Genomic DNA, 24,947 nt, shown 5'->3' on the forward strand with positions numbered 1-24,947 from the left:
GCTCTGCTCCACACGTGGTCTCCCTTCTCTACACTGTATTGACAGTAGGAACTGGAATAAGGCAGTCTTCATCCTTCTCCTACTTCTTACTTGGCACAGATATGATAGCAAAGTTCATACCCAGCCTCACTGAGCAATCTTATTAGATAACACATGCCAAGCCAGAAATGTGCTGCTGAGTAGACTGGGCTCTGCAGTTGTTTGAGGAAGTTCAAAGAGTAAAACAAAACAGAACCCAGGCAGCTACTAAATCACCAGAAACTAAAATTCAGTTTGGTTTTTGGTTCTATTCCCATCTGAGTGTAACACAAAAAGAAATAAATATGCCACCCCATCTCCCGTTTGTTTTTGTTTATTTACTTATCTTAAAAAGCTTTATTAACATACAATCTGTGCAGCATACAGTTTGCCCAACTAAAGTGTACCATCCGGTGCTTCTTAGTGTGTGCAACCCCTTAGCAGATCCAGATGTTCACGGTTGCAGTTAGCATGTACTTGCAATTTAATTGATTGTATTTTGTCATTGAAGACACCGATTTGGAAAAACCATAACCCCAAATTGATTCCAGCTTTTAAGTACAGGACTCAGGAAATAGCAGCAAGCCATGGGGCTTAGTCCATTTGGTTTCTTCTTCGCCTCTTAAAAATACTGCTGTTAGTTTTCCTTCCTCTTTAAAAAACAGCCAGTTCGTTATTTTAAATTAGCCAAGAATGAGGGCTCATTTCATGTTGGCTCCTCCTACCCTTCCCAAGCCCGTCTGTGTTTTGTGACCTCACCTGGCTTGGGCTGCCTTCCTCCCAGTGCTACGGACAAGATGGGGTCTGTGCTGGCTGGGTGATTCAAGGCTACTGTTAGCTTGGAGCATTAGTTCAGACTGTGAGGTGGACTTTGGTCTAGGAATTGGTTTTATTGTTTGCTTATTTTCTCTGTGAGAAATTGATGTGAAGACAAAGCCTTAGATTTTAATAGCTCCTCTGTCCTGCTGCGCGCCCACCTGGGCTGTCATGGTGTGAGGAACATTGTATGTAGCTGGCTGCTATGGAGTTAGCACTAAATAAAGCGTTGTAACTGAAAGTGGAAGTGAGGCAGGATTGCCAATTTGTTAAAGAGGTCAAAGGTCAGTTTCAGACATGGGCACAGATCTGTTCCTTTAAGAGAAATGACTGACGCTTGGGCAAAAATGTAAGGCAGGGGTTGGAGAGATGGCTCAGTATGTAAAGTTCTTGCTGGACATACAAGGATTTCAAAGACCAGCACCCACTGCTGGGTGTGGCCACACAAGAGGGAGGCATGGCTTTAGGCATGGTTGCAGGTGCACTCATAACCTCAGGAGAGTCACAGGGGCCTCCTGGACACCAGCATAGCCAGCTGAAGGTTTGATGAGAGACGCTGTCTCAAGGGAATAAGGTGGAGAGCGGTAGGTGTCCTCTCCAGCCTCTGTGTGTATATACAGTGTGCAAGCTGCACACCCTAGTGCACATAGAACACACTCATTCTTCACCTCTGAATAAGGTGAAGGTGGTGGGGATGGTGTGGGGTAGGGGAGCTTGGCTGGGAACCTTTTCAGTCACCTCTCCCGGTTGTAAATGTGTGGTGCAGGGACCAGCGTGTTCCTACGGCTCTGTGACCATAGTTCTGTGTGTTCTGTGACCATAGTTCTGTGTGTTGTAAATGTGTGGTGCAGGGACCAGCATGTTCCTACGGCTCTGTGGCCATAGTTCTGTGTGTTCTGTGACCATAGTTCTGTGTGTTGTAAATGTGTGGTACAGGGACCAGCATGTTCCTACGGCTCTGTGGCCATAGTTCTGTGTGTTCTGTGACCATAGTTCTGTGTGTTGTAAATGTGTGGTGCAGGGACCAGCGTGTTCCTACGGCTCTGTGGCCATAGTTCTGTGTGTTCTGTGACCATAGTTCTGTGTGTTGTAAATGTGTGGTGCAGGGACCAGCATGTTCCTATGGCTCTGTGACCATAGTTCTGTGTGTTCTGTGACCATAGTTCTGTGTGTTGTAAATGTGTGGTGCAGGGACCAGCATGTTCCTATGGCTCTGTGGCCATAGTTCTGTGTGTTCTGTGGCCATAGTTCTGTGTGTTGTAAATGTGTGGTGCAGGGACCAGCATGTTCCTATGTCTCTGTGGCCATAGTTCTGTGTGTTCTGTGACCATAGTTCTGTGTGTTGTAAATGTGTGGTGCAGGGACCAGCGTGTTCCTACGGCTCTGTGACCACAGTTCTGTGTGTTCGCCCATCAGTGATTCATGTTCTGCAGTGAAATTTTCCTACCTGCACAGCACATAAATTTTTGAAAGATTTAGTTATAATGGAAAACATTTAATTTGCTTTGATACGTTTTTAAATTTGCCAGTGGTGTCTCTGTCAAATAAGGATTTGGGTGGTTTTCAAAGACCGAACAAGAATGGATATAAATAGAATTGGGGCCATTTATCAGTATCTATTATTTTGTTTCATTAACTGAATTAATGTCTAAGCATTTAGCCCAAGGAATATATGCAGCTCTATTTTATTAATGACTTAGCCTTAATCCGCTCATCCTCTTAGCGTGCAGTAAGTGCAAAGTGGTTAGGAATTTCTGCAGTCATCTACTTCCCATGGAGGACTTACATAATAAAATTAATATACCCTCATTCTTTCTTTTCTCTTTGCTCTTTCCTGGGTATTTATCAAGGTAGCTTCCACTCCCCTCCCACCCCCACTACTGTCTAATCTAGAGCTAATGAATTTTGTGTAGCCCAGTGTTAACAGCACTTGACAAGTACTGGAAGGGCCTGCAGAATTGCAAAACAGAAAAAAGAAGGAAAGCCAGTGATTTAAATAAGGTCACCATTGCCTTTGTAATAATCATTAGAGAAGAAACTCTCCCAGTAATTGTGGGGCTCTTTAGATCCATTGTAGACGGGGAAGCAGCCGAGGCCCTGGGTCATCTGGCCCTGGGTCGTCTCATTAAATAAACTGGCCAGTGTATCGGGTTCTGTGCCTTCCATGGAGTCACTGTGTTGTCTATTTAGATATCCTTGGGACAGAAGATGCTGTTGTGGAAGCAACTTCCAGCGATGCTGTGAGGTTTTACCCCTGGACCATCGATAACAAGTACTATTCCGCAGAGATCAACCTGTGCGTGGTGCCAAGCAAGTTCCTGGTCACTGCTGAGATTGCCGAGTCAGTCCAGGCGTTTGTAGTTTACTTTGACAGCACACAGGTAAGCTCTGTGATGCCTTCAGTCAGACATTGTCATAGCTTTCTGCTTCTCCTCTGTGTTCTCTGAGTTCCTCAGTGTGTCTCTTTATTTTTGTTCATTTCCACCCCATAGAAATCAGGTCTTGACAGCGTCTCCTCGTGGCTCCCTCTGGCAGAAGCATGGCTAGCTGAGGTGATGATCCTGGTCTGTGATAGAGTGTGTGACGATGGTGAGACCTTCCTGCAGATCTGTTTTAAGGTTTATTTACTTTGTGTGTATGCGGACACCGTTGCTGTCTTCAGGACACACCAGAAGAGGGCCTCGGATCCCATTACAGATGGTTGTGAGCCACCATGTGGTCGCTGGGAATTGAACTCAGGACCTCTGGAAGAACAGTCTCTCTGGCCCAATCTTCCTGCAGATTTACCTTTCCATGAAGATGGGTCCATCCATGTGCTCTGCTCACCGTTACTCTCTGATACTCCCACAGTGGCCACGTTAGTTGTTTTCAGCATACTTTGAGGCTGCGGTCATTTTCGTTCTGTAGCTTTATTTTAGATGCCTTTACAATGCCATTGACATTCGGGGGAAACGTTGAGGTCTGAGTGTGTTGAAGGTCAGTTACTTAACATTCTTTTGTGTGTTGTTTTAGGAATAAACCGACAACAGGCTCAAGAGTGGTGCATCAAACATGGCTTTGAGTTGGTGGAACTCAACCCAGAGGAGCTGCCCGAGGAGGACGGTGAGTGTACTGTCTGGAGAGAGCAGAACATTGGCTTGACGTCTAAGATTGTGGTCTAACCTAGGGTGATCACAGCAAGAGCCTACAAATACTAATTTTCTCCGGCAGTTTGAAAAGCTTTGAGCAGGACCCATTGCTATGCTGTGACCCTCCCAGCTCTGCCATAGGTTTTTTGTTTGTTTGTTTGTTTGTTTGTTTGTTTTGCTTTGGTTTTTTTTTTTGTTTTGTTTTTTGTTTTTTTTTTCGAGACAGGGTTTCTCTGTATAGCCCTGGCTGTCCTGGAACTGTAGGCTAGGCTGGCCTCGAACTCAGAAATCTGCCTGTCTCTGCCTCCCGAGTGCTGGGATTAAAGGCGTGCACCACCACTGCCTGGCAGCTCTGCCATAGTTTGTTCGATGGATTCCATGGCCCATTTTAGAACTTTTGAAAATGCAGGTGTGTGCTTAAATAAATGAAAGTAAGAGGTCACTGCTGAAAACCATTGTCACCTCCCTGTTTTCTCTACTGCCAGCCAAGGATGATGAGGCCTGTGTGTGTGTGTGGAGTTTATGTTCCTCTTTTTAAATTCATAGCGAGCTAAGGCTGAATTTCTAGAAATCTCTGGGAGCATGCCAGACCTTTTGACACCCAAGCCAAAAATAAACCCAGAGCCTCCCACACCCCTCCCCCAGGGCCTCCCACACCCCTCCCCCAGGGCCTCCCACACCCCTCCCCCAGGGCCTCCCACACCCCTCCCCCAGGACAGGTGTGTGTTGCCTGTCTTCTGTTCCACAGCTATCTGGACCTTGCGTTTCTTTCCTTTCTTGGTAAGATGTATTTTTTATTTTGTGTGTTTGAATGTTAGGCTGTATGTATGTGCATGTGCCTGTGCCTAAGGAGGCTGGAAAAGGGAGTCAGACCCCCTAGAACTGGGTCACAGATGGTTGTGAGCTACCATGTTGATAATGGAAATCATACTCCAGTCCTTTGAAGGAGCCATCTTTCCAGCCCATCTTGTCTTTGGGGGGAGGGTCTATTAAAAAAAAAGCGTTATTTTAAAAATTCTATGTATATGTATGTATATGTATATGAATGCATATACTTATCTGTAGGTACCTCCAAGGCCAGAAGAGGGCATCCATCCTCTTGAACTGCAGTGAACCACCTAACATAGGTTTGGGAATTAAACCTCTGCGAAAGCAGCAAGCCCTCTTAACCACTGAGCCATCTCTCCAGCCCCAAGATTAGTGGGTTTTGTGCTATCCTGTGGTTGTTTAATAAGAACTTGCATTTTCTGGAGATTATGAGTAGATTCCATGGGCAAAGTGATGGAGATAGCTTGATCACACTACTCCCTTCTGTCCTGACTGTTTTTAATCGGGATCTCTGAGCCCTGTGTTTGCTTTTTTCCTTTATTGCTATACATAGTACATGATGAAGCGACAGCTAAACAAACAAGATAATTAAACCAAGTTACTTGAAAGTGTAGTTTCAGGTACAAATAGACATATATATGAATGTGTAGGTATATCTAGGTGCGTATATAGATCTATGTGTTTCTTTTCCCACAGATGACTTCCCTGAATCTACAGGTGTAAAGCGGATTGTACAAGCATTGAATGCCAATGTCTGGTCCAATGTCGTGATGAAGAGTGGTGAGTAACGAGACAATGTTACCTTTTTTTTTTTAAGATTTATTTATTTATTATATGTAAGTACACTGTAGCTGTCTTCAGATGCACCAGAAGAGGGCATCAGATCTCATTACAGATGGTTGTGAGCCATCATGTGGTTGCTGGAATTTGAACTCATGACCTTCGGAAGAGCAGTCAGTGCTCTTAACCACTGAGCCATCTCTCCAGCCCTTACTATTATTATTATTATTATATGTTTTAAGTACACTGTAGCTGTCTTCAGACACTCCGGAAGAGGGTGTCCGATCTCCTTATGGATGGTTGTGAGCCACCATGTGGTTGCTGGGATTTGAACTCAGGACCTTTGGAAGAGTAGTTAGTGCTCTTAACTGCTGAACCATCTCTCCAGCCCGACAGCGTTACCTTTACCCTGTGACATGTTTTAAATTATCTGGATATATGTGGAGCCATTAGTAGACTATGGAATTTTTGTTCCAACTCTCAAATCTTCAGTTGAAGGAAGAGCCAGATGTTGGGATGTTTAGTGTGTATTGAGTAGGTAATTCAGCGAATATGTGAATTTTACAGTAGGCCTCACATTGTCTTTGGCTTTAAGAGGACCTAAAATTTTTTTAAAGAATTTTTGCATATTCAATTGGGTCCTTTCTTTAAGATTTATTTATTTTTTTATTTATTGGAGTACACTACCGCTATCTTCAGATACACACTAGAAGAGTGCATCAGATCCCATTACACATGGTTGTGAGCTACCATATGTGAACTCAACCTCTGGCAGAGCAGTCAGTGCTCTTAACCACTGAGCCATCTCTCCAGCCCCAGAATTTTAAGATATGAGCTTTATAATTAAAGGGCTTGCTATTCTAGCTGTGGGATTCTTTGTAGCACTCTCTGTCTTTGCCCTTTCTGGGCTCTTTATGTGAGTGGGGTTTGTGTGTACTTTGAGATGCCAGCAAGGTGGTGTAATGAACACGGTCACATATGCAGCTGTTGCATTAGTCCTGATGTAGAGAGAGCTTCCAAGAGAGTATGGGTTCTTGTACCATTCATTCTTCATGGGATGGTCAGCATTGAAAAGGGAGAATGCGTAGCTGGAGGAGGCATGGCTCCAAGAGCAAGGGATTTATGTTACACAGCCCCTAGGCGAGTCTCCCATAGCCCGGGAGCTCCCATAGGTTTCAGAACACCAGGCAGGAGATGTGGGCTCTCTGATGTAGCAAACAAGTGATGAGACCCTGGAGGTGGGATCTCCACCAGTTGGCATTAGGGTGGAGTGTGGGAGGCAGAGGTGGAGCCCCAGGTCAGAGAGACCTGAGCTGCTGCAGCAGCCTGAGGGGGACTGTTGGGCCTTGCTGGATGTGATTGCGGTGACTGAGGTGGAAGGCTAGGTCTGACATGTAGACTGTAGTTGGCTGACACTGGCTCTTGGAACCTGCATTAGCTTGCTCAGTGTTCGGGAATAAGCTGATGGTTTAGAACTGTGGGGATTTATGACCTCACTGTTTTAGAAAAAGGTCAGAGTCCTACCCTTGGGGTGCCAGGGTCACCTCCCTCCAGAGATGCTAGAGAAGGATTGCCCAGCCTTGGTTCTGACATCTGCAGTTCCTTGACTGAGACACTGTTACTTCTAGTCTTTCCATTGTTTCTCCCTGTACACATGTCTTTGTTCATATCTCCTGTCCTATAAGGCCAGGACATTAAAGTAACATTAAATTAGGGCCCATCCTATGGCCACATGACCCGTATTCATTTCCCTGTTTCCAGATAATGGTACATTTCACTGTATTAGAGGTTAGGACTTAGCTTCAAGGTCTGGGGACTGCACTTCAGTCAAGAGTGTCGTGCCTGAGCAAGTGTGCTGTGGTAGGTGAAGCACTGCAGAAGGGAATAAAGGAAGCCTGTGTTTTACAGTCGGCCTAGCCTGTCTTCCCTGAGGGAAAGGGAAGTCGTGGGTGGCCAGCTTGGGAGGTGCTGAGGGCTTCATCCCAGGTGTTGCTAGGATGCTTGGTACCCTGACCGCTCATCTAACCCTTGTGCTTGGCAAAGCCCCTTTTTGTACAAGAAGGAAGTTTCCCCTCCTTCCTTCCCCTTTCTCCTTCGTCTTCCCCACGTTCATGTCAGGGAGAGTCTGCTCATCTGATGGATCCTTTCCATTCATCCACGCTCATCCATTCCTTCATCACTTCTCCGTTGAGCATTTGTCAGACTGTGTACAATGTAAAACTAAGTTTAAGATATGGTCCATAAACTCGATCTATTTAGAATAAAGTTCTGTTCAGTACTGCCTGTTATACATTTCTTGAAATAGCTAGAAATTCAGTGAAGCTTTTTTGGCTTTAATCTTTTTTTTTTTTTTTAAAACTCTGACCCCCATTTCATATGTTAAAGAAACGATGGCTTATAATTCACATTTATAGCTGTGCAGCCTCCCAGTGAAGTTACGGTCTCCCGTGTCCTTGAGTTAACAAAACGGCACATTGGAAATGGTTAGAAGGAATGTGTCCATCTGAATGTATGTGTATTCAGTGCACACACACACATACCATATACTCTTTTTCTTGTCACTGTTCCCTAAACCACTGTAAGAGGGACCCCTTAGCAGTTTCACTGTGTTAGCTGTTGCATGTAATGTAAAGAGGATAAGGTCTCCGGGAGGGGTGCCTAGCTTATGACAATTATGTAACAAAGCAGGGACTGGTTGGGTAGTTGGGAGGTCCTGGGCGTGTGTGAATTTACAGACTGAGCATACTTTGCTTCTGCACAGGTTGGTTTTCTGTCAACTCTAAGCTAAAAGAAACCTTTTCCTCTCCAGAGTTGACTTAGTCCTGACGTTTGTCACAGCAATGCAGAGCAAACTAGGACTACATCTTCATGCAGACGTATTTCTGCATCCTGTGTGTTCAGTCAGTGGAGCGGTGTTCTTTACGTGTGAGGCAGAGGCACATGCAGATTTGTGTGGCTCTTTACCATCGTCTCGTTTTCTCTGCAGTCCTGGGACACTGCTGTGCTTCCAGCTAAAACCCAAGATTTCGGCATTAGTTTACTTTCGTGTTAAGAGGACCGAGGTCTGTGTTGCAAACAAAATAACCACCTCCTCCTAGGAGAAGCAAGCGATATAGCCAGGGATGTGCAGGTCTTAAGAAGTAGGACATCTTGCAGAGTTTCAAGTCTGTCCCTACAGAGACAGAGCTCTGTGTGACTGTGTGCTGGGCCATCAGGTCCTTCCAGGGCAGCCTGCTTCCTCTGCGCCCTGAGAACCTGCAGCTTCTCTGCTGTGCACGCCAGCAAGCTACATCTTCCTCAGCAGCTGCCGCCTCCTCCCTTCCTCTTCTGTTTTATTTCTATTGTGTGTATGTGCAGGTGTGTAGATGCGTATATGGAGGTGGGATATAGATATATGAAGAGGTCAAGGGTCGACCTTGGCTGTTGTTCCTCAGAGCCATCACCTTGTATCTTGAGACAGTTTCTCACTGGACCCCGAGGCCTTGCTGATTAGGCTCTGCTGACAAGCACATGCCTTCACACCTGCCTTTTTACTTGGGTGTGAGGAGACACTCGGGGCCTTCTATTTGCACTGCAGCCACTCAAATGGCTAAGCTGTCTACCCAGTCACACAGTAGGCTTTCTGAAAGCCTAAAATTAGGCATAAGAGAAGGGTCCATCCATGGTCCATTATGGGTGGGAGAGGCGTTCATGAAGCCTCACCTACCTTAGGAGCTATTGGCAGTTAATGGTTGCTGGGAAGCGGGAGTCATTTTCTTCTGTGATATAACTGCTATTAAAGTTGCCCAGTAAGTAACCTTCCACCCATGCTTATGCATGCAGCCCTAATTAAACTCTGTGAGTCAGAAAAGAAGCCACAGAATAACAACAAAACCCCAAATCAGCCATGAAAATGGGATAGAGACTGTCTGGAAGAAGGTTGGCTCAGTGAGAGTGGGAAGGGCTGAGAAAGGGTAATGGGGAGGGGGATGAGAGTGACCGAATTGCATGACAAATACATTACATGCACATAGGAACTCATCCGAAAGCAACAGCAGTGAACAAGTTATGTTTAAAGCTACCATGCACTCAGGTTCTTGCACTGCTAGGTGTGTTCAGTCAAAAAAGCATGTCCGTGCATGGCATCCTTATAAATGCTCAAGCAGTGTTGTGCACGATAGCCCATGGATGAGAGCAACTCCAGAACCAGTGGGCATCTCATTCAGCAGACTGGGTGACTCTGCTCTAAACAAGTATGTGCAAGCTCTGCCAGGGCGAACCCACCATGCCACCGCTTTGCCCAGAGCTTTTGTGTCATTGTGCTTTGTGGAGATATCTAGAACAATTCAATCCATAGCGGCAGAGTATGGATTAGTGGTCCCCGGGGCTGATGGAGAGGTTGCTAAGGAGATGGAATTTCCTCATCAGAACATGAAAAGCGTGTTTTTGACTTAGTGCTGATCATTGCAGAGTTTTGTGACTATACTAAAAGCACTGAATTCTATACGTAAAAGGGGTGGCTTTGATATGTGACTGGCATTTCTCATATCCTTGAGTTAGATTATGTTCGTTATCCGATTTAATTTCACAGCATCCAATAAGTGTTAGGTGCAGAGGTTAAATGACTTTGCCTGAGGCACAGAGGTCAAGAAGTGTCACACTCATTACCAGGCTGGCGACATGCAATCCCCAGGGAACTTAGTAAGTAGTAGTGCTCTGGTCATCCGCCCCCAGACATTCTGACTGGTTTGTGGTGACGCTCAGCTTCCCAGAACCCTGTATGCTTTGAACTCGGTGCATTCAACTCGTTATGTTTATAAATTACTAAACCGTGTACGTGGGATGGGGTACATGTGTGTGCAGTGCCTGTGGAGTCCTGAAGAGGGCGTTGGATGCCCTGGAATTTGGAGTTATGGGCAGTTGTGAGTTGCCTGACCCGGGTTCTGGGAACCAAACTCCTCAGGGCCCTCTGAAAGAGAAGCGCACGCTTTTAAACACCACACTGTCTCTCTAGCCTTGGGCTATATTTTTGACCTGTATGATGAAGTTGGTCTTCATCAGCCACTTCCAGTCCTGGCTGCACATTGGGAACTTTTGAAACCGGTGCTGTCTGGGCCAATCTACTAGTGGGTGGCAGCTGCAGTGTTAGGAGCTGCAGGGACTCGCTTGTAGGCATGGTGAGACGTGCTGGCACAAAGTAGTCATCTAGTTTTGACTTGTGCCAGTGTGCTTGATCGGGGAGAGTGAATTGAGCATTTTGAAAGCTGCATTGGCCTCCGATTCTATAGTCACCAAGAGCCTGTATTTTCTCATTCCTGAATCCTGACTTCCAAAAGCCACAGGAAGAAAGACAAGACAGGACCAGTATTAGTTCACCTTAGGAGAGGTGAAGGCAGGGTGTGTGCCCCTTCTTCCTCCTCCATACCTGTGACTTGTGTTATTAGCACAACACAAAGGTCACCTGTGCTCCTTGGCATCTGCCATCATATAAGAGTGTTGTCAGACCCTGTGCACTTGGCCATTTGGAGGCCACTGCTGGCCTCCAGTCTCTCCTTGGTGTAGACTTTAGGTTCTAGTCTGAAGTTCATTCAGGCACTAATTGCTGAGCACACACTGTGTTCGGGGGCCCGTGCTTGGTTTACACTGTTGAATAGTCAGTGTCTGCACTTACGGGCTCCCTGTGGGAACAATATTCACTAGGCAACAGGACACCAGTGAGTTATGTAGAGTGCTACAAGGTGAGGGGTGGTGGGAAAGTAAACCGGAGAGGGCACTGTGGCTTGGGGTAGATTGCAGTATAAATAGGGTAGTCAGCTTAGATCCCTTGGCAGGTAGAGATTTAGACCTGGGAGAAGAGCATCTTGACAGGGCATGCAGTAAGGTGAGAGCACCCTGGCATTTGAAGGATAGCTAGGTGCTCCCTATGACTACAGAGGAGAAGAGATGGGCGAAAGATAGAACACTTGGATATTTAGGGCTCTGCAAGACATCTTGATAGCTTTGGCATCCACTCAGGTAAAACTAAGCACTTTGCCAAGGCTTTGAATAGAAGAGATGGCATGATATAACTGAGAGAGGACTGACTGCTGTGTGATGGAGAAGAACAGGAGAAGAAACCAATCTTCCAGGTGAGAGAAAGGCGACTGTAGGCGTACCTCAACTGAGTGATTCTTAGTGGAGGCCCAGGAGGGCCAGAAGAATCTGTATCAGGCACTACACTCACCTCTGGGGGGATGCTGAGTGGGTCGGGGATGCCTCTCTCAACTGCCCTGGGCAGGAAACTCTGAAGAGCTTCTGGACTTGCCTGTTAAATAGTGCAGGAATAGCACCATGGCATCTGTGCCAGATGGTCACCCACCCTTTCTGACTGAGTGCTTTTAAGTAACAGCTCAGAGCTGTGTGCAATTAATCGCATAAAGAAATCAAAGGCCTCGGCAGATAGAGCTGGTCTTCTGGGCAAAGCTGTTTCTTTTACTTTGTGCTATAATTCTGAAAACAGTGCTAAGACATTTTTCTCTGTCCGTGATGTGCGCTCCCACGTGTCTACTCCAGTACCAGCTTTCCTAGTGTACCTGTGAGGTGAAGAAAAGTCTCGTGGAAGTTGTGTGCTGGGTGTGGTGGCCCATGCCTGTAAGCACAACACTTGAGACTGAAGCAGGAAGTCCCTGAATTTGAGATCAACCTGACTGTATAATGAGATCCTGCCTCAGAGAACTGGACAAAATTTGGTTCAGGGTAACTGAATGATCAGTGAAATGGGAAGAATGGTGGCTGTCTAGCGTAAAGAGAGGAGATTGCATTGGCTACACATACATGTATGCATGTGCACATGTGTGTGTAAACATGTAGTTTGTTAAAAACTCATATAGAGTTAAGCACAAGGTTAAGAGAAAGATGCTTAGGAAGAAAGCAAGATGCACCCAAGAGCATGGTGTGTGGGTTTGTTAAAGAAAAATTATAATGACCTTGTAGGGTTACTGTTGGGCTCTTTTGCTGCATATGAATATGTAGTCACAGTTGCAGGAAGGGAGGGGGCTTATGTACTTGTGTGTGTTTGTAGAGGTCCAGGGTTGACATCAGTCACTCTCCACTTAGTATTTTGAGGCAAGGTATCTCACTGAACATTTTGGCTGCTTTGGGTAGCCAGCTCTCTCAGGGCATCCCTGTCTCTGCCTCCCACATGCTGAGCTTACAGATGGGTCACCATACCTACCTAGCATTGAACTCCTCTGGTCCTTGCACTTTTGTGGCAAGAACTTTACCCTGCTGAGCCATCTCCTCAGTTCCTGTCCTTGTGTTTTATAGGATGTAAGGGACATTGCTTTCTTTGACACAATTGTGTGTATGTATTAGCCTGAGCAAAACATTAGTATCTCCATGTATGCATTTGCTACGGCTTCTTTCTTTTACAGGAAAAGGAGGGATTGGGGAGGTGACTTGTCCATACACAAAGCAAGTTAGCTAAGGGGGTACAGGACCACAGGTCTCCTGAGCAGGAGTGTTGCTTCCATTGTACTGCGGATGCTTAGCGCAGTAGTTATGAGTGCATGAGAGAGCTGACCACACAGAGAGGGAGTGGCCCTGTCTGCAGGCATCCACTGGTGTCTCAACCTAGGTGCTCTGTTGTGAGCAAGACTTGAATGAAACTGACTGGAGGTAATGATTATAGCTGAGGTTTGAGGTTTCTCTTGCTTATTGTTTTTAAATCCTTTTATATTATCTGAATAGCATGAAGTTAGTTCTAACGCATTGTCCCTGAACTTAATCCAAAGAAGGTCCAGCTAAGCTTCCTGCTAGCTAATGCAACAAACAGTGATGAGTTACTTGTGGGTGGGAGCAGTGTGTTTTCTTTATTCTACTTGAAGTCAGGGTGGATTAGCATTCTCTTCAGTTTGAATTATGACTGGCTATACACCGTAGGTACTCATACCAGTTTTAAAAGCAAACATTAATTTATATAGTTGTAGACAAATCATTGTTTTGTCCCTCTTTGCTTATTAGGGGAATATGTCCTGAGAAAGAAATCATCAGATGAAGCTATCATTGTATGAACATTGTGAGATGTGCTCATACAGACCCAGAGGGTATAGGTCAGTCACCTGATGCAGCCTTCCTGTGTAGTCACAGAACACAGGAGGCAGGAGTAGGAGGCTGCTGTGAGTAGTTCTGGAATATATTTTCTCTTGTAAGTAGAGATAACTATAAAAACCACAGTATAAGTGTGTAAACCAGCATCATTTATTATCATTTTCAAGTAGTGTGTGCAGTGCACACTTGTGGGTGGTCCCGTGATGGGTGTGCAGTGGGCCTGTTTATGCTGGGGGTCACCATGGCTTTGCTGTAGCACATTAAGGCAGTAGCAGGCAGCAGGCTTCTTCAGCCCTGTCTTAGGCACTGCTCTGTTGCTGTGACGTGATGCCATGACCCAGCAACTCTTATAAAACAAAGCATTTAACTGGGGCTGGCTTACAGTCTCAGAGGTTTGGTCCATTACGATCATGGCAGGAAACATGGCGGCATGCAGGCCAACGCTGAGCAGTAGCTGAGAACTACACTGTAGACAGAGAGAAAGACACTGGGCCTGTCTGGGCTTTTCAAGCCTCAAAGCCCATTCCCAGTGGCACACTTCATCCAAATCCTTTTCGTCTTTTCAGATAGTGTCACTCACTGGTGCCTAAGCAGTCAAACGTGAGCCCATGGGAGCCATTCCTGTTAAAACCACCACGAGCTTCTTAGGTTTTTTAGACCACTGATGCGTACTGTGTTGCAAGCTATGGTTGGCCCAAATGTTATGCAGTATATGACCATGCTAGAAGGATATGCAGATCTTCCTGACAAAGACTTGTGTGCTGACTTACAATGGAGTTTCTGCTGTTGGCACTGTCAGTGTCGTGTTTCATCCGATGAAACATTCTCAGTGAATGTTGATGCTTGGGAGACAAACGAATTTCTACTTTTCTATGTTTAAGGCCCAGCTCCACACAGCACCTGACCAGGGGCAGCATTATCTGTGGCGTTGAACTGCACCTGGGAGAAAACAGTGCCTAAAATATCCCTGGTGCCCAGAGCTACCAGGGAAATGGCTGAAAGTCCCAGACACCATTGTGTGGGGAAGGTCAGACTTTCCGGGACCCATAGTTTCCATTCTGCATTAAAGATCTCACCACAAATGGTCTAGGAAATGAGGTGGGTGGGACCCATACTCACATTGGGGCACCTTTGGGGCTGTCTAGCCTCTTCAGTTTGCTTACCCTTCCTTTGCTGTTATGCCTTAACTTTGCTCAGTCTGAGCTCAGGCTGCAACTCAAGGAAAGTATGTAAATGGCATCTCAGCCCCTTGCTCTGTTCCCCAAGCTCCCACCAGAGTCTGGTCTGTGGCTTGAAAACCAACCAATAGGGTCTGATATTTATAGTTTGGTAATATCCCTTACTTATCACTGCCATGAAAGTAGATATGTGACATGTTTTAAGTTCCCATCCCCTCCCCTTTGAGGTTCCCAATAGTGTCTCTCATTTGGTCCATCAGAATGCCATATTGTAAAGTACTTGGCTTGAGGCAGGGCCTTGAACTTGGGTAGTACCTTTAAGAGCTGGGTAGAGTCTGGAGCACTGTGTTTTAGTTCAACCTTTTTGAGACCTATGCATCATGGAAGAAGGTAGTATACACAACACCTTTGCTAGGTGTCGATTTTATGTTACATAGTGTTCCTGTCCCTGGTTTCATAAACTGGACACTAGCAAGTTCTGTGGAGGGTTTTTTCTGCACTGGTGGCTTCTGGGTATTACATCAGATAGCACTGTGGTAAATGAAGAGGGAGGGGTAACCAGGGAAGGGGCTGGTAGACTCACAAATGCTAAAGGGTTGCTACTCCACCCCGAGTGAGCAGAGCTTCCATAGTGGGTAGAAGCAACTCTTCCACACAGCAGTCTTCCATTTTCCCATTACAAACGAGATGAATTGAGAATCTGTGAAGCATCACCTAAATGATCATCTATTGCCCCTGCATGTCCTGAGTAAATGATTGCATGGTGGAAGTTCCAGATCCCAGATCAAGCTGGCCTTTGTAATTGATGGAAAGAACAGAAAAAAGAAATGAGTGCCCACTTACAAGGTCTGTTTTCATGGCTGCCTGAGATGTTCACCTGAGAAAGTAGATATCTTATGCCTTTCACTTTTAAAACGTTATATCAGCATCAGCATCATCACCGCCACCACCATCACCACCACCACCACCATCCTTGTCATCATCTACTTAGCTCAAGCTGGCTGTGAACTTGATGCTCTTGCCTCAGTAACCCAAGCGCTAGGATTTCAGGCCTGTGTCACCACATCCAGCTCTGTATACACTTTTAAGAAGTGAAAAATGATTAAATAAAAATTTGAACCTAATGTCACAGAAAAATAAAGCATCAAATTAGTGAGAGGACGACTGGTCAGTGAAGAGGGTTCTAGACAGCCTGCCTATACCTGTGTGACTTTGGGAGCTCGGCTTTATGTCTCTGGACCCCAGTGTCTAGTTTCAGGGGCAGCATCCACTGTAATGAATGGCATTTAATCCCATAAAGCTGTGCTGGAGTCCAACTTTTAAACTTTACATTCAGGAACCCCAAGGCATGACCTGAGCACTCAGACTGTCCCCTCCCTATGATGGCATTGACTACTCCATGTGAATTAAGGCTTAATGAGTGAAAGGAGTGTTAGCAGAGAGGATTGTAGGAAATTAGTTAGGGTAGGAAGAAATGATGTGCCTTTCAGGTACGGCCTCCAGGAGTGTCACACACAAAGCACTGGTAGGTGTTCTCTTTCAGGTACCCTGGTGGCCATGTTGCTGACCACCCTGCTCTCCCACCATCATCGTTTCCAAAGTTGGTTACATACTGCGTCAGGAACCACCTCCTTGGAGTCTTCACTACCGCTGTCCCCCACAGTGGGGTCTCAGTGGCTGGTCTTGGTGGCCAGCACCCTTTGAAGGTTTTTCTGGCACTGCACTCCAGGTTGAGGAGGTGGGACCCACACACAGTAGGGCCTTCCTTGCGGCTTGTGCAGAGCTCTTCCCTTATGATGGTGCTCATTCCCAAGTTTAGTTGAGTCTTCAGGCTGTGTTTGTGCAAAAGGAGAAGGGTGCTCACCCAGCTCCCACTCACTAGTGCCCTTGCCGCTGTCCTTTCCTCATGCTTCATTCTCTGCAGCGAACGTAGAGAGTGGGGAAAGTGAGGCCTTACTCCTTTCTCAGGAATGGCTCTTGACTTAGAACAGCTCCCCTGTGTCCTGGCAGCCAGAGAGCAGAGGTACAGGTCCAGACTCTACCACAAGCCAAACCACTGAAGGGCTATGTGCAAGCGAGCCCTAAGTAAGCGTTGCTTTAATGATGTACTCAAAATTTCAGCAGTTGTTCAGAGAGAGAATAAATAGGGTTTTATGATTTTATGGTTTGTTTGGTTTGGGTTTTTGTTTTTTTTTAACATGCAGGGTTGTTTCGCTTACGTGTATGCCTGCATCATGTGGGTCCAGTGCTCACAGAGGCTAGAAGACAGCATCAGATCCCCTGGGACAGGACTTTAAAATGGTTGCGAGCTGCCACTGGGTGCTGGGAATTGAACCCTGGTTCTCTAGAAGAACAGCCAGTGCTCTAACTGAACCATCTCTCTAGTCTCCTGTGGTGTTGGGGTGTTTGTTTGTTTGTTTGTTTTTAGTTGTTTTTTTTTTTCTAAACTCACCAGGAGGAAATAGAATATGCTATAAAAACATAGACTCTTTTTCTCGGTCCTGGTGTCAGCATTTGTGACCTTTCTTAAAGGTTGTATAACCCAGATGGTATGGCATGGCCTAAGAATATCACTAAACAGTGGGTGTGATGTCTCCATGAGCTTCGGAGTGCTTGGCTGTGGTTAGAATGAGTGGCCCTGGTTATCACAGCATGTAAATGGAGAAGACTAGCTTCCCTGAAAGGAAGGCTTCATACAGAGTGGGGAAGGACATAAGAACACCGTGACGGGCTGGAGAGATGGCTCAGCGGTTAAGAGCGCCGACTGCTCTTCTGAAGGTCGTGAGTTCAAATCCCAGCAACCACATGATGGCTCACAGCCATCCGTAATGAGATCTGATGCCCTCTTCTGGGGTGTCTGAGGACAGCTACAGTGTACTTACATATAATAAATAAATAAATCTTAAAAAAAAAGAACACTGTGACGTACAGAGCGTGCTTGAGCTTATTCCGGTGAGGCCTCGTAGTTGCTGCTTTTCAGAAGTAAAACTGAAAAGTGAACGCAACGTGTTTAGCAGGCCACATAGGTTCCGGCCTGTGGCCAAGGACATTCTTAACATTTGACAAATCTGTGCAAATAACAAACACTGCTGGGTTGGGGTTTTTTTATTTTTATTTTTTGATTTTTGGTTTTTTTGTTTTTATGGCATCATTGTCTCCCATCTGTAATTCACTGGACCACTGGAATGGAGCCGGATGTTTTGGGGACAAATTTAATACAGAGTGGTTCCTCTTTATCTGTGGTGTGGTTACCTGCAGTCAACAAACTACCGCACAAGTTTTAGAAATAAATAACTCCCGTTTTCAACTTGAGTGCTTTTCTTAGTGACAAGGTAGTGTAGTGTACCATTCCTGCCTGAGCAGGTGGGTTGACCTCGTGAGTAGCCCACCCCACACGTTGCCACCTGCCCAGAAGGCAACCAGTGGCCATCTTGACTGTCATTTGACTGCTGAGATAGTTCAGTGCCTGTGTTCACATGATCCCTACTTTGATAATAATGGCTTCAGAGACAGTGCTAATGATGCTGGTTGTCTAGGCAACTGGGATGAACTGAAAAGAAGCCATCCAAAACTTACTAGGTTATCTCCTCCCACGGCCACGTGAGGAGTAAGTTCGGTACATGGACATGTCTGCAGAGAGGTCAGCTGTCCCACAGAGCTCTGTTTAGAGGTGGGTTTAATTTTTCTTTCTTCCTTAATTTTTTCTGTGTATACTTGGTCCTTAGTGTGTGTGTGGCACTGTGGGCCTGCAGTGCCCACAGCAGCCAGAAGAGGTTACCAGATTCCCTGAAGCTGGAGTTATAGAAGGTTGTAAGCCACCATGCAATTGCTGGAAACCAACCGTATGGACAGCCAGTACTCTCAACTGCTGAGCCATCTCTCCAGTCACTAGAAAACTTCTATTACTGTATTCTGCTTTAAATACTTGTTTTATTGTGGTTATTGTCTTAACTGTGTCTAACTTAAAAATTAAACCTCATCATAAACATGTAATATGGGCTGAAAGCCCTTGACCCAAATGCTTAGGACTAAGTTTCTCAGGTTTTTAGACTTTCTGCATTTTGGAATACTTACACACATGTATGCAGGACATACGTCCTGCTTGTTTGAGTCTTCTGTGCACTCATGCATGCAGCCTGGAGGTAATTTGGAACAGTGCCTTTGTTTTGGTGGCATAGACGTTCCCACTCAGGCATCATGGTGGTGCCAGAAAGTTGAGGGTTTTGGAGCATTTTGGGTTCTGAGTTAGGTCTGTTTAACTTGTTTAGGGAAAAACAGTAAGAGGGTGGTTTGGGTATAACCACAGTAGTGCGGGCCCGGGTGTGCCGGGCCTTCACTGGGAGCAGTGACTGCTCTTCTTATGCTTCCTGACTAATTTCTTTGTCATGATGACTTGGCCCCTCCTGCATCTCCGAAGTTGTAGAAGAGTTCGCTGCTGCGTAAGAGCCTGGGTTTGTTCCTTCCTAGTCTAGTGTATGGTTTCAAAGGACCGTCTCAGTAGGAGTAGCGTCCCCATGCCAGAGCCTGGGAGGCTGGGGGCTGAGGGCGAGAGAGATTTACATAATTCTTTTCCAGGATAGTGGCGTGCAGTTGGTGCCCGTGGGCAGAGCTGTGAAGAACACTGAACCAGAAGACCCAGTGTATAAAATACCAGCCAAGCCTTTTGAGCAACACTCCGTGCAGGCCGTCTGCTTTGAATAAACAAAAGTGGATTCTTTTCTCAATTGTATAAATGTATGCGCCTCTGACTTCCTTAAAACATAAGCAGAGGAACATAATGAACCCTCTGATGAGCGGACTGAATCCGCCCACCATTGTTCCTCAGAAAGCACTGAGCACAGCGCCCTCCAGCTTATTCTAAACTCGTGGCTCATCGTGAACTTTTTAGGGTTTTAAAATTTAAGGATTTTATATATATATATATAAGAAAAAAGTGCTCGAACACAGCAAATTCCAAGATGCGTGAGGAGAGGAGGCTGAGAGTCTCTTCTCAGCCATGGCTTCTGGGTCAGAGATCTCGTGCTCAGTGGCCATTGGTGCACAGAGCAGCAGACTGAGCTCAGCCCTGCGAGGTTGGTTTGTCTGAGGTCATGCAGGTGGGTGGGGCCGTGAGAGAAAACTAGGGTTGGTCCCAAGCTGTCTCTTCCTGCTACTCTTTTTCTAACAATTTTACCTATTAGCATTAGAGCATTAATCATTATTCTGCTGATGTTAATATTGTGGCTAAATGTACATAGCATAAAATAATAATTTTTTAAAATGGATGGTCATAGAAAAAATAAAGGTGCCTAAGGGTTTATAGTGTGTTGTAGGGTTGCATGCCTCTCTGCCTGGCTCTGTGATCACTGAGGTCATATGCCCTACCAGCCTGCCAAGTTCAGGGAATGCTAACCTATAGAACTGGGATTTGCAGTACTTATGAATTAGTTGAAATGACCCAGACTCCAAGTTGTTTCCAGTAATAGAAGGGAGGCACTTGTGTTGACTGTGCAGTCTGCCTTTCATTCCAGTCAACCACTCATGTACTCTCATGACAGGTGAAGTCCCTGAGTCCTGGACATACACAGCTCAAAGAGCGAGAGCTACCTGCCGCTGGGGTGAACCTGTCCTCAGGCTCTGACACCCTTAGAGGTGGGTGCCCTGCTCCAGGGCTGCAGGCTGCCTTAGGCCCCGTCTGATCTCAATGCCAGCTGACTGAAACACTTGCTGGAAACTGAGATGAGTGAGCCTCTGCCTAGCTTGGTGACAGTGAGCCTTACAGTCCTTGAGGCTTGGGCTCTCCTTTAGTCCATGTTCTTGGTGATTCTTTAATTGGTTTCAGACACTCTGCCCTACAGCATGGGAACCCTGAGTGAGGGTGGCTCCTCGGTAGCAAAATGACAGCTGTATTCTAAAGTGTCACACTTTTGTCTATACAGTAGTAATACTTTCAAGCTGATATATAGAATGTTCTGGACTTGTAATCAGCATCAGCTATTAAAACACTGATGTCATAACTTGCAAATGAAGCCATGGAACGGCATCCGTGTGTAATAGCCTGCTAGTTTTTCACCTTGACCAATATTCTGTCATTTAGATTATTCAGAATTGAGCGACTATGCATATGTCAACTTTGTATCACTGTTACAAAATGGAGATGATCAGCCTACCGGACTCAGTTCACTTTGGCTCAGGGTTACAGTCTGTCGTTGATTAGCCTTGTGACTTTGGACACAGTGTATCATGGAGTGTGTGTCTGATGGAGATGACTGTTCATCACATAGTGGCCAGGAAGCAAAACAGAGAGAAGAGGCCCACACCACTTCAAGGGCCTGCGCCCAATGAATGACCTTCCTTCCTCTATGTTGTATCACCTCCCAGTAGCACCTTGAACACACAAGCCCTTGGGACATTTCAAATTTAAACTCTTTATTATTGTTGTTGTTGTTGTTGTTTTATATATATGAGTATGCTGTCTTCAGAAGAGAACATCAGATTCCATTACAGATGGTTGTGAGCCACCATGTCCTTGCTGGGAATTGAACTCAGGATCTCTGGAAGAGCAGCCACTAAGCTCTCTCACCAGCCTCAGATCTAAACTTTTTTTTTTTTCAAGACAGGGTTTCTCTGTATAGCCCTGGTTCTCCTGGAACTCACTTTGTAGACCAGGCTGGCCTCGAACTCAGAAATCCGCCTGCCTCTGCCTCCCGAGTGCTGGGATAAAAGGCGTGTGCCACCACGCCCGGCCAGATCTAAACTCTTGCAAGCATGGGTAGAGGTGGAGTTGAGGACAGAGCCTTTGTTTCCATTGTAGCTGTATCAACAGCATTCATGATGCTTTCTCTTCAGACAGGAGCCAGGGCTTCAGCCTTCTCAACTCACTGGCTGGGGCAAACCGCAGAGTTGCATCAGCAGAGAGCTGTCACTCTGAGGTAAAGAATTTTCACATCTTTTCTACTCCTTGACTTTAATACCCTTGTTACAGATCTTTACACATTCGTCATTTCTCTCATTTCCATTTAAGAGGCAGCAGAGATCTCAGCACTGAAGGGAGAGTCTGAAGTGCCCCATTGTGCCTAACCCCTGCTGAGGGAATGCTAGCCCATTCCCTTGGCAGGTTTGCACTCAGGGATATCCTGCAGGGCTTTTTTGTTTTGTTTTGTTTTGTTTTGCTGGAACACTTTTTAAATATCTTACATAGAAAATAAAAATGATTCTTTTTCAATACTGTTTATCAAGGTCGTCCCAAGTTGGCTCTGAGTGAGCCGACAGTCTGTCTTCACCCCCCTGTCCTCAGCAGCTCCATTCTGAGGTCACTTGGTGAGCCTGCCAGACCCAGGTGCCATGGTGCCCCGCCACCATCATCCTCCCAGACACTGAACTGTTTGTGTTATATCAATGTTAGTTGTCTGGGCATATGTTCATGCTTGCTTGTGTATATGCAGGTGTGTATGGAAGCCACAGGACACCAGCAGGGTCATCCTAAGGATCACCAACCATTTTCCTTTGAGACAGGAATTCTTACTAAGCCCAGAGCTCACCAATTAGGCCAGTCAGCCCTATGGAACCTCCTGTCTCCGCCTCCCCGTTGGTTACATTAGCCTTTGTATGTGGGTCCTGGGAACCCAGTTCCAATCTGCAGGACAAGTCCTTTCCTGACTGACTGGCTCCCCAGTGATGCAAACAAAACGTGTGCTAGCACTCTGTAGCAAAATCTAACATTCATAGTTTCTCCTTGAAAAGAGTGCAGCTGGGGCAGTGGCTTTGCAGCTGTTTGTGTCTGAATGTGATCTTGTTCCTGTTTGTCTCCTCCTGCAGGGTCTGTCAGTGCTTCTCCACAGCGAGCTGGGGGTGGGAAGAGAAAACCCTTTTGGGATTCTCACTGAAATAGCTTCCTGCTAAGTTGTTGCTTCCCTGTATTTCCCCAGCAGCAGGAGCCGTCGCCAACAGCTGAGAGGACAGAGTCCCTCCCTGGCCATCACAGTGGTGCGTGTGGCTCAGCAGGCGCACAGGTTGACAGCATTGTCGGTAAGGTCCTCCATGAGCTCCCAGAGATAGCAGCAGAATTCAGAACACGGGAAGAGAAGGGACGTGCAGTCTTCTCTCCTTACCTTGTCCCTGCAGTCGGGGTCAGCGGTCACTGACCCATTCCCATCCGTGCGCTTCCATAGCTCATCCAGCTTGTGTCCCATTCTGACATTCAAATGGCTGTCTGTGAGGGCCACCTGCGACCTCTGTGCCACTAACTCTAGTATTTCCCATCCTCATCCTGACTGAGCGGCCTTCAGGACTGTGGACAGTGCTTCACTGAAACGCTGTCTTCTCTTCACTTAGCAGCACAGCATCTCCTGGTCTCCCTTCTGCATGCTTTTGCAAGGCTGCTCTCCTCCTTTTCCCAAGATTTAAACACTGCTGTCTTCAGTGCTCCATCTAAACTCGTTTAAAAAAAACTTGTTATTGATTCTTTGTGATTTTCACATCATGCACCCAATCCCATTCATCTTGCCATCCCTCCATATCTGCCCTCCACCTTGCAACCTCCCCTGCCCAACAAAAACAGTCTCTCTGTGAAACTGATGTGTCATGGGATGGGGTGTCCTACATGACAACACAATATACCTTTTTGCCCAAACAACTTTTCTTGTAAACCGGGACTCGTCTCGGACTGTGGTGTTGCCCTGTGTCCTGGAGATCCTGCAGCTTTGGACCCAGAGGACCGGCCCCTTTACACACTCCAGCATTTCATGGTTGGCATTGATGTTGGGGTGGAACAACTCAAAGCCCTGGATCTGGGTCTGGTTGGTAGCTGAGTTGGTCAGCCTGACAGCTCTCCGACTTTCACACCATCAGAGCTAACTCTCCATGACTGCCCAGGCAAGCTCTCCCAATCTCACACCCTTAGGACCAGCTCAACTGCAACCCACATCAACCAGGGCCTGCTCTACTGTACTGCTCAGGCGAGGTGCAGGACCCATACTGCCAAGTACTGCAGCCACAAGGAGTGGGGCCAGCGCTCTTGCTCTCAGGCCCTCTGGGCAGCCCTCCCAGGATGCTCGGCAAGGGGTAGAGCGAGCTCTCCTTAAGCTCTTCCTTTTAACATATTTTTAAAACACAAAGTGACCCTGTCTTTATTTCTAGCTTGGTTACCATCTCTCTGCTCAGGTAAATCAGAAATATGACCTTACGCCTATACATCAATAGCCTACCTGATGTGCACTGAACTAAGACACATTTATGAACCCAAGTGCACTTAAACAAATTGTATAGCAGTGTGGTAAATGAAAGGTATTGAAAATCGCTGTCCTTGTCTTTCTAGAACGTTTAATAGTCAAGGCTGTAGGCATTAGAATGCCATGGAATTGGGTTAAAGTGAAGACTGTACCTCAGGTAGTGATAGAGCCGTGAGTGCATGATTCCCAGGGTCTTTTGAGCAGGAGTAAGCAACCTGCCCTCCCAGGGCTGTAGAAAAGCAGAAGTATATTCGGGTAAGTTAAAGTATCCCATGGTGATGAAGGTATGGCTCAGTAGTGCAACTCATTCACAGAACGCCTCCTCCTAAGCGTGTGCAAGGCTCTGGGCTTGACCCCTGGTGCTCCTGAAATGGGGCTGGGAGTCAAAGGAAGAAGAATGGATGGACAGAGCAATGCATGGAAGGGAAGGGAGAGGGATGGACAGATGGATAGATGGAAGGGAGAGGGAATGACAGAGCCATTGGACAGATGTATAAAGTGAGCTCCTCTCAGTACTCTGTGTTCACTACAGTGGTGGCAGAGAATGTTAGAAAACCAAGGAGCCTACACAAATGCAGACACAGCTCTATCAACGGTGGGAAGGATCTGAGGAGCCCTGGATCCTGGGTGGTCAGGGAAGCTCCTGTCACTGTGGAAGAAGGAATATGGCAGGGCTGGAGAGATGATTGAGCGTTAGGCGAGTGCAGTGCCCTATAGAAGACCCAGGCTTGATTTCCAGCACCCTGCCTCCAGCTTGAGGGAGATCCAAAGCCCTCTTCTGGTCTCTGCTGACATATATCCACTCACAGAAACACACGAATATGCACATAACTAGAGTAAATCTTATTATTTTTAAGTAATGTACTGAGGCAGAAATGGTGAAGGATCCATATTAAGAGTGTATTAAGCAAACGTGGTTTAAA

General features: G+C 46.3%; 1 protein-coding gene across 4 annotated transcripts in view; it reads left to right on the top strand.

Moving 5' to 3' along the window:
* Aagab (alpha- and gamma-adaptin binding protein) overlaps window positions 1-24,947 on the top strand; it is a 41,961-nt gene that overhangs the window by 11,032 nt on the left and 5,982 nt on the right. Inside the window, exons 2-7 of one of the 4 annotated variants that reach the window (NR_151671.1) lie at window positions 3,025-3,215; window positions 3,327-3,386; window positions 3,847-3,936; window positions 5,487-5,570; window positions 21,644-21,726; window positions 22,723-22,822. Coding sequence is in view for 2 of the 4 variants with exons in the window: in NM_025857.3 (NP_080133.1) it covers window positions 3,025-3,215; window positions 3,327-3,423; window positions 3,847-3,936; window positions 5,487-5,570; window positions 21,644-21,726; window positions 22,723-22,822 (645 nt within the window). In the remaining 2 variants the exon portion in view is untranslated. Of the gene's footprint in view, window positions 1-3,024; window positions 3,216-3,326; window positions 3,424-3,846; window positions 3,937-5,486; window positions 5,571-21,643; window positions 21,727-22,722; window positions 22,823-24,947 lie in introns of all 4 variants that reach the window. The other 3 variants (NM_025857.3, NM_001357323.1, XR_379442.3) reach the window with 3 other exon arrangements.

This window comes from Mus musculus, chromosome 9, assembly GCF_000001635.26.
Source record: "Mus musculus strain C57BL/6J chromosome 9, GRCm38.p6 C57BL/6J".
Lineage (NCBI taxonomy): Eukaryota > Metazoa > Chordata > Mammalia > Rodentia > Muridae > Mus > Mus musculus.